Source organism: Crinia signifera, chromosome 12 (assembly GCF_055691185.1).
Source record: "Crinia signifera chromosome 12, ASM5569118v1, whole genome shotgun sequence".
Classification (NCBI taxonomy): domain Eukaryota; kingdom Metazoa; phylum Chordata; class Amphibia; order Anura; family Myobatrachidae; genus Crinia; species Crinia signifera.
This window is the reverse complement of record NC_139228.1, coordinates 21,496,291-21,512,894: the sequence shown is the minus strand read 5'-3', so window position 1 is coordinate 21,512,894 and position 16,604 is coordinate 21,496,291. Positions and strand designations below refer to the sequence as shown.

The window sequence follows — 16,604 nt, the reverse complement described above, 5'->3', positions numbered from 1 at the left end:
GGGCATTGGGCTGAATGAAGGGGTCCTGACACATAGCTTCCAGGGTGGTAGAGGATGTTTAATATGCAGAGGAGGGGTGTATAGTGGAGTTGGCTTATTATTCATCATTCTGGTGGGAGGACAGCTTGCTTGACTGCAGATATATCCGGTTCCGGAACTAGATTTCTTATCTTTTAATGGAATTAAAAACTAGAGAATCCCACCTACCAAATGGTACTGGGGACTAGGGGATCAGAGTTCAGAAGGCAGAGCAATCTGCCAATGAGAATCTAAAACTACATACCAGGTGTGTGGAGCTGGAGCAGTAACCAGCTGCTGGAAGGCTGAGTACAGACAATCTACTAGTGTCCATCAAAGGGGGAGAGTCCCAGCTTTTGGAATATACCCTCAGAAAAAATCTGTCAGACAGAACCTGAAATATCTGAATGGGAAGAGCAATTAACAGGCTTGGATGTGGACTACTGCTTTGAAGTCAGATATCTCCGGTTCCACAGGGCCGATTTTTAAAATGGAACCCATGGAAAGAGGGGACCCTTAGCTTTCAGAATAGGGACCTTAGATTCCTGTGGGCACTCAAAACCCCCCCTGCGTGTGCCACTGTGTTCTGCCATCAACCATTGTTGTGCGAGTGTGAATTATCTACAAGCCTTCCTCTGAGCTGGAACCGTCTGCACATTCTCCTCAAAGCGTTCTCATTAATACCCCATTCAGATATAAACCAAGTCTTGGCTGGACCCTGGACACACAACATGGATTGAAGCTAGGAATACAGCACCCCCCCCCCCCCCCTCATTTAAACCTAGTTGATGGACCAAAGTTATTACCGGGTTGTCACCCTTCACACCAGAAACCCTCTCACAGTTGACTTACTGATTGTCATCCCCAAGCACAACTGACCTTGCCAATGAACTTATCAAGACCCAGCATACCTTTCACACACAAGGCAGTGCACTGTCCCAGGTTCCAAACATTGGGAATAACCCTGGTCGCTTACAAGGTCATAGACCTGGGACTGTCAACCCAGGTCTGACCTTTCAGCCATAACTATGACCCAAGTGCTTGGGATAGGCATATTGATATCCTTACAAACAAATAAGGATCAAATATGATTTGAGGTAACATGTTTTAAAAAGGGGCAGATTAGATGGGCCAAGTGGTTCTTATCTGCCATCAAATTCTATGTTTCTAAGAGTCAACTCACCAGACCCTGGTGAAATCCCAGGTTTTAGCTTATGTCTGAAAAGGGTACAAGTTATTTTTGCCCAGAGAGCGGACTGTTTTTTGCCATGCACAACATATTTAGTAGATGATAGACATTCTTGTGTGGGAATATCACAAGCAGTTGTTGAGTTGTTGTGGTTTTGACAATCATTTTGTGGTTAAAGTCACTTTTATCACATTTCTTCCCCATTTTCTTTTTTCATTAAACAATAACTGAACCTTTTGACCACATGTACAGGCTTTGATGTATTGAGTTGCTGACACATAGTTAACTAATTAGCTATTTACATTAATGAGCAGGGCTACAGTACCTAATAAAGGCCCTTATTCTGATCGGTGCGGCCGGAGCCGATTATGCGGCCAGGACCGTGCGTGCGAAACCCCGCCTTCCATACGGATCGCCAACTCCGTCCGTATGCGGTAAGAAGCTGTCCGAACGGACCGCACGTGTATTTTTCACGGAATACGCCTCCTCCATCTAAGGGAACCTCCCCCATCATTCGATGGTCGCAGACCATCGAATGCAGGACCGAGTGCTCCACCAGCACCCGCAACCTCAGACCACACGGACATTTTTCCGTGCAAAAGCAGGGATCTGGGCGGGCAGCTGACATCCGGCGATGTCATATGTCCTCCCCCTACACGTGCGTCACGGCCGCATTACCATACGTACGCCCAGCGTTTTCATGGGAACTCCCATGAAACGCGGGGCGTATGCATATGGTAATGAGCCCAAATAGCCCTTCACGCCCCTCTCCACCCCCTGTTCGGAGTGTTCACATATCATGCGGGATTTGGCCGTACGCCCCGCTCGCACATGCGCAGAGACGCCTCTGCACATGCGCAGACACAAAACATCGGCGGGCCGAACGCACGCGGATATATCCGCACCGATCAGAATAAGGGCCAAAGTTCCAACACAATGTGTTCAGATATTAATCAAATGAAAATAATATTATACATTCTTACATATGCATTTAACTTGGTTGCAAGTCTCAGCATCTTTTATTATTTATGGAATCCTGCACAGTGTGACTTCACTTCCATCTGCAATTCTCAATATATATTCTTTCAGTTAAGGTTTATTGAGGGAAATTCTACGATAAAGCAATATATTATGTCAGTTCGATGGTGTAATATTCTATCCCAGTTGCTCTCATTTTTTTTCAGCTGAAATCATGCTGCCGCTTAGCAAATAACCACCAAGTGTTGGCGACCCCAAAAGAAGTGGTTCCTAATTAAATGTATTGCATATGTCAATCAAGGGATCCTGAAAACCCCGGTTGATGGCACCAAACCACAAGTTCCGCTATGCTGCTGATACGTAACTGTACAAAAAGACATTATAAAATTGGGCCAGTTTACTAGGTTGTTAAAGACACACAAACAAGGAAATGTAATAGAGTCTCGGTTGACAAAGGTCCGGTATTCTGATACAAACCTGGTTCTGCCTTGTAAAGGATTGCCAATTTACAAATACGAGCAATATTGGCCGAAATCTTGGACCACTGCAAACTCGGACCCTTTTACATTTCGACTACAAGATTAGATTAGATAAAAGTCTTTCGAATTGTGGTTTTCTTTTTAGTTTTCATTAAGAACACAAAATGTAAAGAAAGATAGTTTGTGATATCTTGTTATCTCTAGCTGGTTTCCTCGTCTTTGGCCAGAAATCACAGTGCGCAGACATCAAGCTGAGGAAGAGACATTTTTCCCATAAAACAGCATCTGCCTTCTTGGCACACAGAGTAATCAGTTGCACGGGTGATGTTTGTAGTTGCCTCTAGGTTCCTTGTGTGGCTGTGCTGAACACAGGCATCCAATGTCTGGACTACGTACAGCTGGTCTCCTTACAATACACTTTCTGTCATCAAACAGTGTGATAAACTAGAACAGAAAGAACAACGGACTATAGCAAAACAACTAAAGAGACAAATGCCACACGGTGGTTTAGATGTTCTGTGTTTGCTATTCTATTTGTACTGATTCAGAAGTCTTAAAGGAGCCTTCCACCTGCAACTGACTTGACATGGCATTTCCGCTGGGGATTTATATTGCGATGTTTAGCATGAAGGAGCATTTAGGACAAACAGAAAAGTATCTTACACAACAACTCCTATGGCATAAATGTTTAATTTCAGTTAGAGTACTATAGAGATATTCCATATTAATTAAGGCATGTCAACATGAATGGATCTCCGTGACAAGGAGGATCTGGAATGTTGGGCATTTTTTATTTTTTAACCAACTTCCTCTTACTAAAAAATAAATACATTGTTTTATCCCTTTGGTTTCCATGTGTGTTTTCCAGCCATGTCCTTAGATCATGAGGCATAGTAGTTTATGTTGATTTCAAAAACAGAACTAATTGTCTTTCCCCAGCCAAGGCCCCATAACTTCCACCATATCATCCTCAGGGGAAGATGTATGGAGCAGTGATACAGGAGAAGTGAGCCAGAGGAGAAGTGGCTCATGGCAACCAATCAGCTGCTTTGTATAATTTTGTCATGAGCCAGCAGTGGCTCATTCCTATTACGTATTTCTGTCTGTTTGCATACCATGTTTTCTGGTATATGGTTTTGGCAATCTGGAGCTGCAGCCTGACCCGTGTCCTCAATGTGCAGCTGCTATGTAATTAGACCATTAGCTCTGAGCCTTGTGTGTCAGGCTGCTCACCTGTAGTAAGTCTCCTCGTTAAGGGAGCTTGTCCGCCTCAGGTATTCTGATTGGGAGTGGTCCCTTTATCTCCCATGCTGCCTTTAACCAAGATGCCGGTAATAGCAGATTTTAAGCTATTCAGCTAGCCCTTGGTGTCCCTGGTTTGTTTGTTCCTGTTGTTCCAATCTCTCTACCTTGTCAGCCAGCTTCTGGATTTCCTAGGTCCTGTGAAAACCCTGAGAACCCTGCCTGGTTCAGCCTTGTCTGCCAAAGATTCAGATAAGTGCATTCATTCCCCTGGTACTTCTCAGTATATCTGTGTAGAGCTTTTTACTAGCATACCATTTGTATATTTGTTTTGGTTTACACCTTCATGCATTGTTGCATCTGGAAGCGCTGCACAGATGCATTTATCCATGGCTTAACATCTTCATATATGGATATATGTGCGCCGCACAGGTGGATATATGTGCGCCGCACAGGTGTATATATTCTGTGCGCTGCACAGGTGTATATATTCTTTCAATAACATCTCCATGCATTGTTGCATGCATTATTCTTTAAATAAAATCTCCATGCATTGTTCCATTTGTCCCCACTGCTAGTACCTGGTGCCTATAATTCAGGCATGTCCAAATTATGGTCCTCCAGATGTTGTGAAACTACCAGTCCCATCATACCTTGCCACAGTTTGCTATCAGGGAATGCTAAATATATGGCAAGGTATGCTGGGATGTGTAGTTTTCCTAACAGCTGGACATGCCTGCTCTTATTAGACTAGGTCTTTGGTTCAGTTAGGGCCCTTTCTGTTATTAGTGTGTACGTTAGACTGCTGGGGGAACCTTTACCCAATGGGGATGGCTGTACCACTTTATGTTTTGTTTTCACTTGTACAGGGTTTTTAGTTAGTACTCCTCTTGTCCACAGAGGTATTAGGCACCTTGTTCCCTGTAAGTCCTGGTGTCACCAGTCCGGGGCTGAACCTAATTCAGCCCCACAAACGTGGTTATTATAGGTGAAGCCTTAGTACTACAGGTGCCTATAGCCTCTGGAGGGATTAACAGAGTCAGAGGTGGAGTTGTGGCCAGTTCCCTTCCCTAGTGGTTATACTTGTGTCTCCTAGCGTAGAGGTGTAACAATTTTATATTATGCAAATTATAGATGTTACTTCAGTGCTGATTGGTTGCCTTGGACCACTTCTCCTCTGGCTCATTTCTCCTGCCTTATTACTGCTTCATACATCTACCCCATAGTTAGCAATGTCTCAATCAGCTCCAATGCCTAGTGTCTTCCTTGATTCTACTTTTCACATCTCCTTTTTGCTCCATACTCAGACCCTTGTTCAACCTGAACGCTACAAAAACTCTCATTCAGGTTTTTAACATTACCCACCTTGATTATTGTAGTCTGCTCCTCTCTGCCTCATTCTCCCTGATCTAGCATCTCTCTGCTGTAAGCCTCATTTTCCACTCTTGTTACTACACCTCTACTGCCCCTCTCTGCCAGTCACTCCACTGGCTCCATATACGACTCTGTATTGTGAGGGGTTTTCATTCATCGAACCAAAAAGTAAATGTCTGACCAGCAACCAATTGACTGATTATAATGGAGTGCAAGTTTATATATAAAGTAACAAACAACAGTAATACTGAACTTTTTGTCTACGTGATCATGCAATACAGATGCATCTTCTTCTTAACATAGGGTATTTTCTTTCTAGGAAGCCCCTCAGAATTTAAGGTACTCCGTCATTGCTACTCCTTACTTTTCCAAATGAAAATCTACACACGCTCCCTCCCGAACTCTGATAGTTATTGCCACCTCCCTACCTCGATGATCATCACTTCCTACTCCCACATTGAAGATTTCTCCAGGGCCACCTCCAACATACGGAATGCCCAGCATCGCTGCATTAGACTGACAGCCTTCAAATATATCCTTCACCCATTAAAACCCACAATCTGAAAATGCATATTTTCAAAATATTTATTGATAAACGTACACAAATAATCTAAACATGAATATGTCAATATTTTTACAAATCGGGCCCCAGTTCAAAATGAAGTACTCTATGTGTAGGACATTAGGTCTAGACCAGTGGTTCCCAACCCTGGTCCTCAAGTACCCCCAACAGTGCATGTTTTCCAGGTCACCCGGCAGGTGCACTCATTATTCAGACACATTTTAAAAGATCCACAGGTGGAGCTAATTATGTCACCTGTGATTCTGTGTGGCGACCTGCAAAACATGCACTGTTGGGGGTACTTGAGGACCAGGGTTGGGAACCACTGGTCTAGACGAATACATATGTATGAATAGTATTTTTTGCCTTTTCTCTCTAAATTAATTTCTAACCATTTCCAGGGTACATGTGGAATGACACTAAGGGGTACATTTACTAAAATGGGATGTTTTCCATAGCAATCAATCAGATTCTACACTTCTTATTTATTTAGCACCTTCTAGAAGATAATAGATTCTGATTGGTTGCCCGTAGCAACATCCCATCCTCAGTAGAGATCCCATTGAAGTAAACAAACCCTTAAGTATATTAAAAGGTTGTTACCTACAGGGCAAATTTAATATCCGGGCCAAAATGAATGGCTACGTAGCTTAAGTCATGACAAACTGGGACCTCGCTGAGGATTGAAGCACAATACGACTCATGCCTTACCGATATCACCACTTCCGGAAGCAGCCTCGAGCTTAGTCTGTCAGAGAACTCTACTCAAATTTACATTTTCGGGAGCTGGTCTTCATTACTGTCCAATGATGTGTTTACTCTTTTTTTTTTTCAGAGAAAACATTGGCACAGAGAGGATGTAGGACTTGGCAGCCAGACACTTAGGTTATGTAAGAGTCTCTATGATAAACGTGTCCGGGTGTGTCTGCCAGCATCCACCAGTCATTTCATCTGGCACACAGTTAGGAGTCTATACATCAAAAGAGGACCTTTTGTTTGTTCCATGCAGGAAAATCATTTCGTTATGCATAGTACAGAAAACGAATAACTTTTCAGAGTAGAAAGAATGCAAAAAAAAAATGTAACCAGAAGTAGAGCGGTTTTATTAATATCAATGAACCCATAATACAGTATATATACATGTGTATTGTTGTAAATAAACCACATACTGCAAAGAAATTATATAATGTTGAAATGCACCAATATTGATATCGAACGTTCCATATTTAAGAAGAATTTGATAGAAGATATTCAAAGCCTATGGGGGAGGGGAGAATTCAGCTTTCCTATTGGATGGCCAGCAAGGTGTTCTGGTACATCTAGCACCAAAATAGGTGGGAAGACATAGTGACATACTGTAAATAGTATAACACACCAGACATGACAAATAAATAAAATAACAAATGGGTAATAGAAAACACAGACAAGGTTTGAAGGATTTGAGCAAATGACTTTACAGGTTAGAATAGATTTGATTGTAGGGTACACAATTAAGAGGACATAGAAAGCTAGATAACACTCAAGATAAAACGAGGACCCTGCTCGTGAAAGCTTACAGTCTACTTGGGGTAGGGGAGATGAAATAAGAGAGTGACACAGGGATGGGAGGTATAATATGGATGCTGAAGGCCTTAGTGGATTGTTAGGCTTTAATTAACAGGTAGGCAAGGATGTAGATTGATAGGAAGTTGTGAAGAGGTCACATTGGATTGGTAGGCTTCCTTGAACAGGAAGGTTAGGCACTGGATTGGTAGGCTTTCATGAGTAGGTAGGCAAGGATCTAGATTAATAGGAGGTTATGAACCAGTAGGTTAGGAATTGGATTGGTAGGCTTTCATGAACAGGTAGGCAAGGAGATAAATGGGAGGTTAGGAACCAGAAGGTGTGGAATTGGATTTGAAGGCTTTCATGAACAAGTAAGTTAAATGGTAAATTGGTAGGTCTTAGTGGATCTTATTGAACGTTTCAAGCTTTACAGGCTGAAGAGAAGTCTGAAAGCAGGGTGAGTATTCCAGAGGTGGGACCTGACTCTCAGCTGTACCTGTCTAAGCACTAAAACCAGGAGGGGCATAGAGAGTGACTAATCAACATGCAGAGTTCTCAGATGTTCTTCAGCCACTTGAGCAGAGACAAGGGTAGGATTTTCCCCATTGGCTTCAGTTGACAGGTCCTACTTAAAGGACCAACTAAATAGAATACTAATATATTGATATGAGAAAGCAGAATAACAACGACAAATATGAAAACTAAATCATAACCTGACAGAACCCAAGCACCTTGAAGTGGAAGCACTGACCTAGCTGTAAAGAATAGGGTTGCATTAGTGGCCTGGTCATACAGCATGCAAGTTGCCTGCGCCAATACACCCACGCAGAATTAGGACTACAAGTCCAGGACATTGTCATCAATACAAAAATAAGTACAGTATACAAAGGAGGGAGCACCCAAAATGCGGTACTTTAAATGCTCAGAACATACATACACAGATATAAACTCTGCAAAGCCTTTCTAATAGTGTAATATTAAACAGAATAAAAACATAGACATACTAATACAGCATTCTGTGCTGCAAATAAAAATACTTTCTATTCTGGTGTACATTATGTGAAGCAGTGATAAAAAAAAAAATATTTCAAATATCTTGGTGCAATTACTCTAGGGACAGACATTACTTTTATTTACAGGAAAGAAAAAAAAAAACATGGTTCCCCCAACACACCAAATGATACCAGTAACCAGATTTAAAGACCAGATGTTAGTAGAGTTTAGAGATATTGGTTACATATATTTGCAAATACATTGGTAAGCCCCAAGCCGTCTGTCAAGGCTTCATTGAGTATCGGGGGACCATGTGTCAAGGCATCTCTGAGTATTGGGGTTCTTAGTTGCTATATCTAGGTAGAGTACATGGTGTGGCACACCAAAAATCAGCTCTTTACTTTTATTTCCTTACGAAGTGCAGCTACAATGGGCAAAAGGCGGTGTCCAAAGCACATATACACAATGGTAAAAAATGTATTCTGTAGTAAGGAATTAATTTAACAGCGATGTGCTGTCCCAATATTCAGGCTTGTACATATACGATAATAATGATATTGCTACATCACTTATTTTACTATACACTTCTCTGGGATTTTAGAATTGCCGATGTGGGAGGTTCCAACGATCCAGAAGTCGAAGGCGCTTCGTGGGCACTTTACAGACATCTTTCATAGAAGGATTCAACCCTGGAGCTCATTGTTGCTAAAGTGTTATTAAGGCAGATTTATTGAATGGCCAACTGTTTATCAGCAAAGTTAAATAAATTATTTTCGCTATGTTTTGGACAAATAGAGGTCAATTCAATGAGGGACGAGCGTTTCAAAATGATATTGTAATGGTATGAAAATGCCAGCAACGGTAGCTCATCTTCTGAGTTTAGATTAATTGTAAGTGCCCCATATGCACACATTTACTTGAAGCAGACTCACAGATAACAATTAACTCCATAGGTAATTATTATAGAAAAAAAATTCTATCTATAATAAATTGTTAAATGAACTTTCTAATAGTGGGGGATATTCATCAGACCTGATAGCATGGCCGTGAATCTGCTAGCCTGGCGATTATCAATACACTGTATATGCGTACGGATCATAGCGTGCATGCAAGAGGCTGTCCTTTGATAAAATCCTAATTTTTTTTTTATCACAAGCTGTTAGCAAGTCGGTGGAAAGGAAGCCTGCGTTATGGGATGGTAATAGGACGTTTTCTGGGAGTGTCAGGGAAAATGCAGGCATGCCCAGTCGTTTGATGTGAAGGTGTGTGACATTAGCTCCGGCACCGATCCGGCTGCTTCTAACCCAGCAGCCAAGTCCTGGGCTATGCACAGACTGCACACACTGGGGAAATCATTCGATGGCGAGAGGCTTGCATATGGAATTGCTGCTAATCACTGATCGTTATAATTTTTGCACCATGTTCACATAAATTAGCAGGCATGCATGAGGTTTCACTCTGGCTGGGCAGCGATTACCTGATTGCAGGTCTCTGCAAATTAGCAGCCCTGTGATCAGGTCTGAATAACCCCCAGGGCCTCCTTACAGTGCACAAAGTAGTGTGTACCTTCATCCCAAAGAAGATGGGACTGATTCAAAGATAGACTGAGACTTGGCTGCATTTATTGGCAGTCCAACGTCTGCTCTTCCTAATGCCCGCATGTGAAAGGAACAAGACACTCATGGTCAGCATCCGTAGGCACTGAGATATTGATTGGTAAGGTACACCTTCGGTCACACCATTGACACTTACGTCAACCCTACGGCAAACTCATTCCTCCTCCTGGGTATGGCCTCCTACTGAGCAGTTGGGTGTCTGTATCCACAACCACTATTACTGACATACCCGCAACACACACCCATGAGATTGACCTTCTCTGTGAGTATGTGAAGGCACCTCCCTGTCATCACGCTGCACTTTACCAAGAGGACGTGCCTCTCCATCATAACATGTTTGTGCTTACACACTGCAAACACGTGTCGTAGGCATTTATATTGCACCATAAAAAAAGAATTACTCAACTACATGGCCTTCGGCACTGGGTGGGTACATTATTTTCCACCTAAAGCTACAACATTCATCTGTAGTATTGGTGGTTACCCCATAGCTGGGAGCAAGAGACCCATATGAAACTGGACATCCTCAGTCATTCATACAGTGGCACTGCTGCCGCTTAGGCAACATCAATTTCACGGGTGGAAAGAAACAGCTGAGATCTGCATGGTGCAGAATCACCTAGTACGCAAAGAGGCATATATTCACTAACTGCATATAGTGTACATATGTGGCTGAAAAGTCCTAACTTATCAATTCATCTTTGGACAGTTTTCTATTATTAGAATTCTCATCGGGGGCCAGGTCAAAAGTGACAATTTCATTCTCCGGGGGGTCCACGGACAGATTTGCATTTTCTCGCCTTCCAATTTCAAACCGTCTGTTCTTTACAGTGTGCAGCAATTCCTCCAGCTCTTCCTCCATTACCAGGTGCTCCACACCTTCGCTAGGAAGAGGTGACGTGGACAGTCCTATTTTAATGCTCCGGCCAAACATGGCTTGGTACGGAGACTGGTATATACTGTCATGGTAATCTGTGTTCTTCATTATTTGAACAAAGCGAAGCCCCTCTGACCATTTTGGACTTTTCTCCATGTCCATCCAGGCCAGGAGCATGTTCTGGATATCCTGGTGGGTGGTCTCCACACTAGACGGAGTTTGGCCATCAGGTATCTTCCCGTGAACTACTTTTAAGTTAGGCCACAAAGTCTTCAATTCAGATATTAAACAGTTAGCAAATTCTCTACCACTCTCTGACTGTATAATGGAAGGTGCTCCAAATATGCAAAAGATGTCCAACAGTTGTTTTGCTACTTCACTAGGTTCTTTGGAGGTTAATGGTCTTAACTGGACAAATTTAGTCACGTAGTCTTGATAGACCATGATAAACCGAAATGGGTTATCGTACTGTGACTGCATGTCAATCAAGTCCACCTGACATCGACTCTCCAGCTCGGAGAATTTCACAGGTTTCACAACAATTGTTTTCTTTTGAGAACTGAGCTTCTGCTGGCAGGTGAGACACAACTTGAGGAACAGCAAGACCACCTCCTGAGTCACGTTTTTGTAGCTCTTCTTCAATTCTGCCAGCATCCGATGTTTTCCTCCATGTCCAGTGTTTACATGTGCTTCGTGAAGTACATCATACATATCCTCGTTGGTTATATAATACTGGACGCTAGTGCTAGTTTCTGATAACGGCGCAATGAGCTTCTCTTCATCTCCCACACAACAGATCTGAAATCTTTTAAGACGCCGATAAGAAAGGGATGACTTTTTCTTCTCGAGTTTGGCAATTTTGACTTGCTCGATTATTTCGCCGTACTTTTCAGTTGTCAGATACATGGAATTATCTTCTCTCTTTTCAGAAAGTAAACTCTGAAAGCAGTCATAAAAGAGCTTTTTATCTACAACAGACATGGTGACACCTGCCTGGGCCCATGCATCAATCAACCGGGGACTTTTCTCTCAATCCGGGAGCTTCTAATCTTGTCCCATAAATGCACCTGCAAAGAAGTAGACCCAATTTAATACTTGTTTTACATGTTACAAACTCCATGCTATGAGTATTCTAACAATCTTTAGCACTTTATTCAAATAATATTTTCTTTGTAGGGTCATTTCTCACATTTACCTTTTGCATAATTGTTGCACCTGGATCATCATGAGGAATTAAAATGACTTTGGGATCTAAGAGGGCAGCACAAATGCTCTAACGGTTAGCATTACCTCCTCAGAGTACTGAGGTCATGGGTTCAATTCCAACCATGACCCTAACTTTGCAGAGTTTGTATATTCTCCCCGTGCTTGTGTCACCGAGATCAAAGGTTTTTGGTGACAAAAACCTTTCATTTGGACCGGGGGCACGCCAACTCCAGTCTTCGAGAGCTACCAACAGTTAACGTTTTCCAGGTCTCCTGTGGATCTTTTAAAATGTGTCAGTGAGTAATGAGTGCACCAACTATGTGGTTTGGAAAATGTGAACTGTTGGTAGCTCTCGAGGACTGGAGTTGGTTACCCTTGATCTGGACTATACACCTGGTGTATCGTCCTGATGAAAGGGTTGTGTTAATAAAAACGTTTGATCTTGGTGACATGCTGACACCTAATACAGCTTTGCATTTATGAAGGTCTTCTGAGTGCCATTCTTCTTTGAAGCCTATGGCTTGCTTCCGTCCTCTCTGCCAAGTCTGGTCTTCTAGGTTACTTCTGGGATCGGCGACGCTGTGCCTGCTCCCGTAATGTTCTTAGTGTTTTAAGTCGTTTTTGTGATTGGTGCTGCTATCTTCCTCCAATGCTTTTCGGCCTTAGGGTGGGCCTTCTTCTAGGACAACTCCATAGAAGAAGGCCCACCCTAAGGCCAAAACGTGTTGGTGGAAGATAGCAGCACCAATCACAAAAACTACTTTAAACACTAAGAACATTACTGGGAAAATGAGCGGCTCTGTCGGCAGGGGAGTCAGGTGGCCGGGTGTGTAACGACACCTCCCACCCAAACACTACACCTGTCAGAGGAACCACGCACCCGCCACCGAGGGGGGCATCCAATCCAGCAGCCCTACCCGGCAAGCGGCACTGACAGGCCACCCGGACCCGCCGCAAACCTATGTCCAGAATCCGGGAGCACCCAGGACCTGCCGAACAATATTCCCACAGCCCTCAAACACAAACAGACACAACCAGCTCCCACTAAATTACCACCAACGTCCTCTCATAAACTTTGAACCGTGCAGTATACTGAACCCCAATCCCCATCCCACCACCCCCAACCCTGCACACAAATCCCCACTTCTCCACTTGTGTGCCATATTCCACCAATATCATTATTTATGTATTTATACATATGAACGCAAACTGCATGACCGTTTATGTTATGTAATGTTTATATCAATTGATACTAACAATTACTGCATTATATAATATTGCATGCATTAATTCAGATTGCGTTTAACAGTGATGCATTTTAATCTGATGTTTACAAATTGTATCAATGAGCAATTGTTGTACCCATGTTTTAAATTCCAAGTAAAAACAATTTATTTTTGCACAATACCCACAAATTGTCAGTCTTCAATCACACACACACAAGAGGAGCAGAGCACGGCGCACACAAACTGTATTACTTGTAGCTACCCTAGCCGTTTAGGTCAAAACGGAAAGTGCCGCTGCTAACACCAACTGAGCTTGGCGCACGGACAACCACTCCTATCCTACTTTAAATTTAACAACAACAAAAAGACAGTTAGGTAATGGTAAGAATTATAAGGATAGTACATTTACCCCTATGTGCAGTAATGAACGACATGATTCTGTAAATGACTTTAAAGGCATTACTAAGGGTGACTGTATCTGTGTGCAACCTGACATGTAGAATACATGTAAATAAACGAGTTATATTTACCTGTTGTGCTCCTTATCTCCAGCCTGCCATCACATCAATGCAGCATGCAGTACCTCAGCTCTGCTTGCATTGTTCTGAGACCACACACACACAGGCTGCACAAATCCCTCCTGCCCGGGGATGTGAGGGCGCAGCTAGCTAAACTGTCTCCTGCTGCTGCTGTCTGTGCCTATCACTAAAGTAACACAGTAACACACAGATATACACATACACAGCCTCTCCCTGGCTGCACACCACTTCCTTTCCGGAGACAGGAAACTATTTATTTAATTAGATGTTATAAATACACGGCTCTGATTACTCTGTGCACTGCTTTCTATGACGGCAGCCATTTTGCTGTGGATGAAACCATATAGGCACCTATGAATCCTGCTACAAAAAAATGGCTGCTATAGTGGAGACAATTTCTGGAAATAATCCATGCATTCACAATGAATGAAGTAAAAAGTCATCAATGTAATTTGAATATGAGAAAGTTCTGGTCCCTTGATTTTCCCCAATTTGGTTTCTAGTTATAGGGAGTTCAGTATGTTAAATGTGCTATGGCACAAATTAATGTATTCAGCAGGCTATCCCAGTTTTGTATGGAGTTGAGAAAGTGATCGCATATTAATAATACAATAAGAAATTGACCTTAGTGGTCATTCTTAAGCTCCCCCATATCCTATACCGAAGTATACCATGCAGCCTTGCATGCGAAGATTGATCGCATGCGATTCATCAAATGTGCTGCTTTTGTATTTAACTCATCTTTAATTAATTGACTTGGCTGTGAGCAGCGCTGGTATTTCTAGCGGCTATTTGGCATTCCAAGGGTTAATATATCAATCAGAGTTTACCCTAAACTGCTTTACTGTAAGCAGACTTATTGTTATTTTTATTATTATCATCCTTTATTTATATTTCACCACAAGGGATCCGTAGCGCCCAATAACAGACCACATAAAGTAATAGCCAAAAGAAGAACACGGTGAGTTACATTCCAAAACAAGGTAGGACAGTGTATTGGAAGTACGGAGTATGTAAACATCAACAAACGACACTGAAATAAGTATCAGGGGGCAAGAATACAGAGGGAATAGATGGTGTCAAAGTGAGTATTTAAAAGTAGATGGTTTAAGTAACAGTTGGAAAAGCATATGAGGACCCTGCTCGTGAGACACATTCTAAAGGAATCTGACAGCAACAAATGTACTAGTCATAATTCTGAAAGTACCGTATTTTCCGGCGTATAAGACGACTTTTTAGCCCATAAAAATTTGCCTTCTAGTGGGGGGTCGTCTTATACGCCGGGTGCACGGCGTGATGTCGCCTTATATGCCGGGTGCGGCATATATTCATTAAAGGGTACCTCTCCTCGCCCCCCCCTTCTTATGCATACGGTACCGTACCATAACGTCGGCGGCAGGCTCGGGTATTTTCGGCAGGGCTCGGGGGGACTCGGGAGCGCTCAGGCACACGAGTCCCCCCCGAGCCCCGCCGAAAACACCCGAGCCTGTCGCCGACATCAAATGTGCAATCTGACAGGCCGTTAGGCTGAAGAAAATGCTGCAGACAAATACCATACTGCTATCTTTTATTATTAAGGTACGGTACCGTATGCATAAGAAGGGGGGGGGGGCGAGGAGAGGTACCCTTTAATGAATACCGGTATATGCTGGTATTTATGCCTGGGGGGAGGACAGCGGCATCACTGCAGGGAAGCTGCAGATGAGGGGGTATTAAAACTTTATGTGGTGGGTTTTGCTGGGGCAGGACAAACCTGCCCTGATAGGTTTGTCCTTCCCCAGCAAAACCCACCACTCAAGGGACCAGACAGCTGCTAGTGACAGGGAGGTGTGCTTAAGAGGGGGTAGTCTTGTATGGCAAGTATATAACAAACTCTACATTTTGAGTGGAAATGTTGGGGGGGTCGTCTTATACGCCCAGTCGTCTTATACGCCGGCAAATACGGTACATATTTCACACATACAGGAGTATAGAGAAAACAATCTTTTTTTCTTTGGAAATAATAATGTCCACATTTCAAACAAACAAAAGTACATTTATTCAACCATGCAAAAAATATACATTGAACATACTGGAATACGGCCGATACAATAAAAATATCATGACGGTCTACCAGGCGCCAAATCTGAAGTGAAGTTCAATAAGTTCAGAGAAGAGTTGAAATGTTGGGAGTAATTCTTCCAATGTTGATAAGTTGTAGCAAGTTCCTCAGTGTCACGTGACCCATCAAGATGACTGTGACCTTAAAAGTTTTTGTAGTAAGGGGCGTTATTTACCATGATGTAAGTCATGAGATGTGCAGGTTCATATTTACCCAGATCTCAAAACTGGATCTCAAAATGGGATCTTTTTGGCTATTGGCTGCCACGTGTTTTGGCTCCAAAACATGTGACAGCCAGACAGCCAATAAGTTTCTGTTTTGAGATCCGGGTAAAGCTGGGTAAATCCAAGCATACTTGTGGTAGGTAATAAATGAGCTCATGAATATAAGAGAATGAATTTGTTTCCAAAACAGGTATTATACTGGAAGTCCTCAAAGGGTGGCTTAGGAGATACATCAAATTATATAGAAGAGTAACAGACCAAAATACTTTTAATTAATAAATACACAAACAGCATAGAGAAATAAGTCAAATGAGCATAAAGCCCAAAAAGAAGGGAAAGCTTCGGAACCCCTACCAGAATAAGGTGGTATGAAGGAAAAAAAAGTCTTGGGTCTTGACCATCCTTCTTGAAGCACAGGTTACTGCACCAAGGCTG

The 16,604-nt window shown here is 42.6% G+C and overlaps 1 protein-coding gene across 2 annotated transcripts in view; it reads right to left on the bottom strand.

The window, feature by feature from the left end:
• Positions 1-6,893: 6,893 nt before the first annotated feature.
• Positions 6,894-16,604, bottom strand: part of KRABD2 (KRAB domain containing 2) — a 31,637-nt gene continuing 21,926 nt past the window's right edge. Inside the window, exons 1-2 of one of the 2 annotated variants that reach the window (XM_083167668.1) lie at positions 13,836-14,180; positions 6,894-11,940 (exon numbers count right to left, since the gene is read on the bottom strand). In XM_083167668.1, coding sequence (XP_083023794.1) covers positions 10,679-11,854 — 1,176 coding nt within the window. In that variant the 5' untranslated portion in view covers positions 11,855-11,940; positions 13,836-14,180 and the 3' untranslated portion in view covers positions 6,894-10,678. Of the gene's footprint in view, positions 11,941-13,835; positions 14,181-16,604 lie in introns of those variants that run through there. The other variant, XM_083167669.1, reaches the window with a different exon arrangement.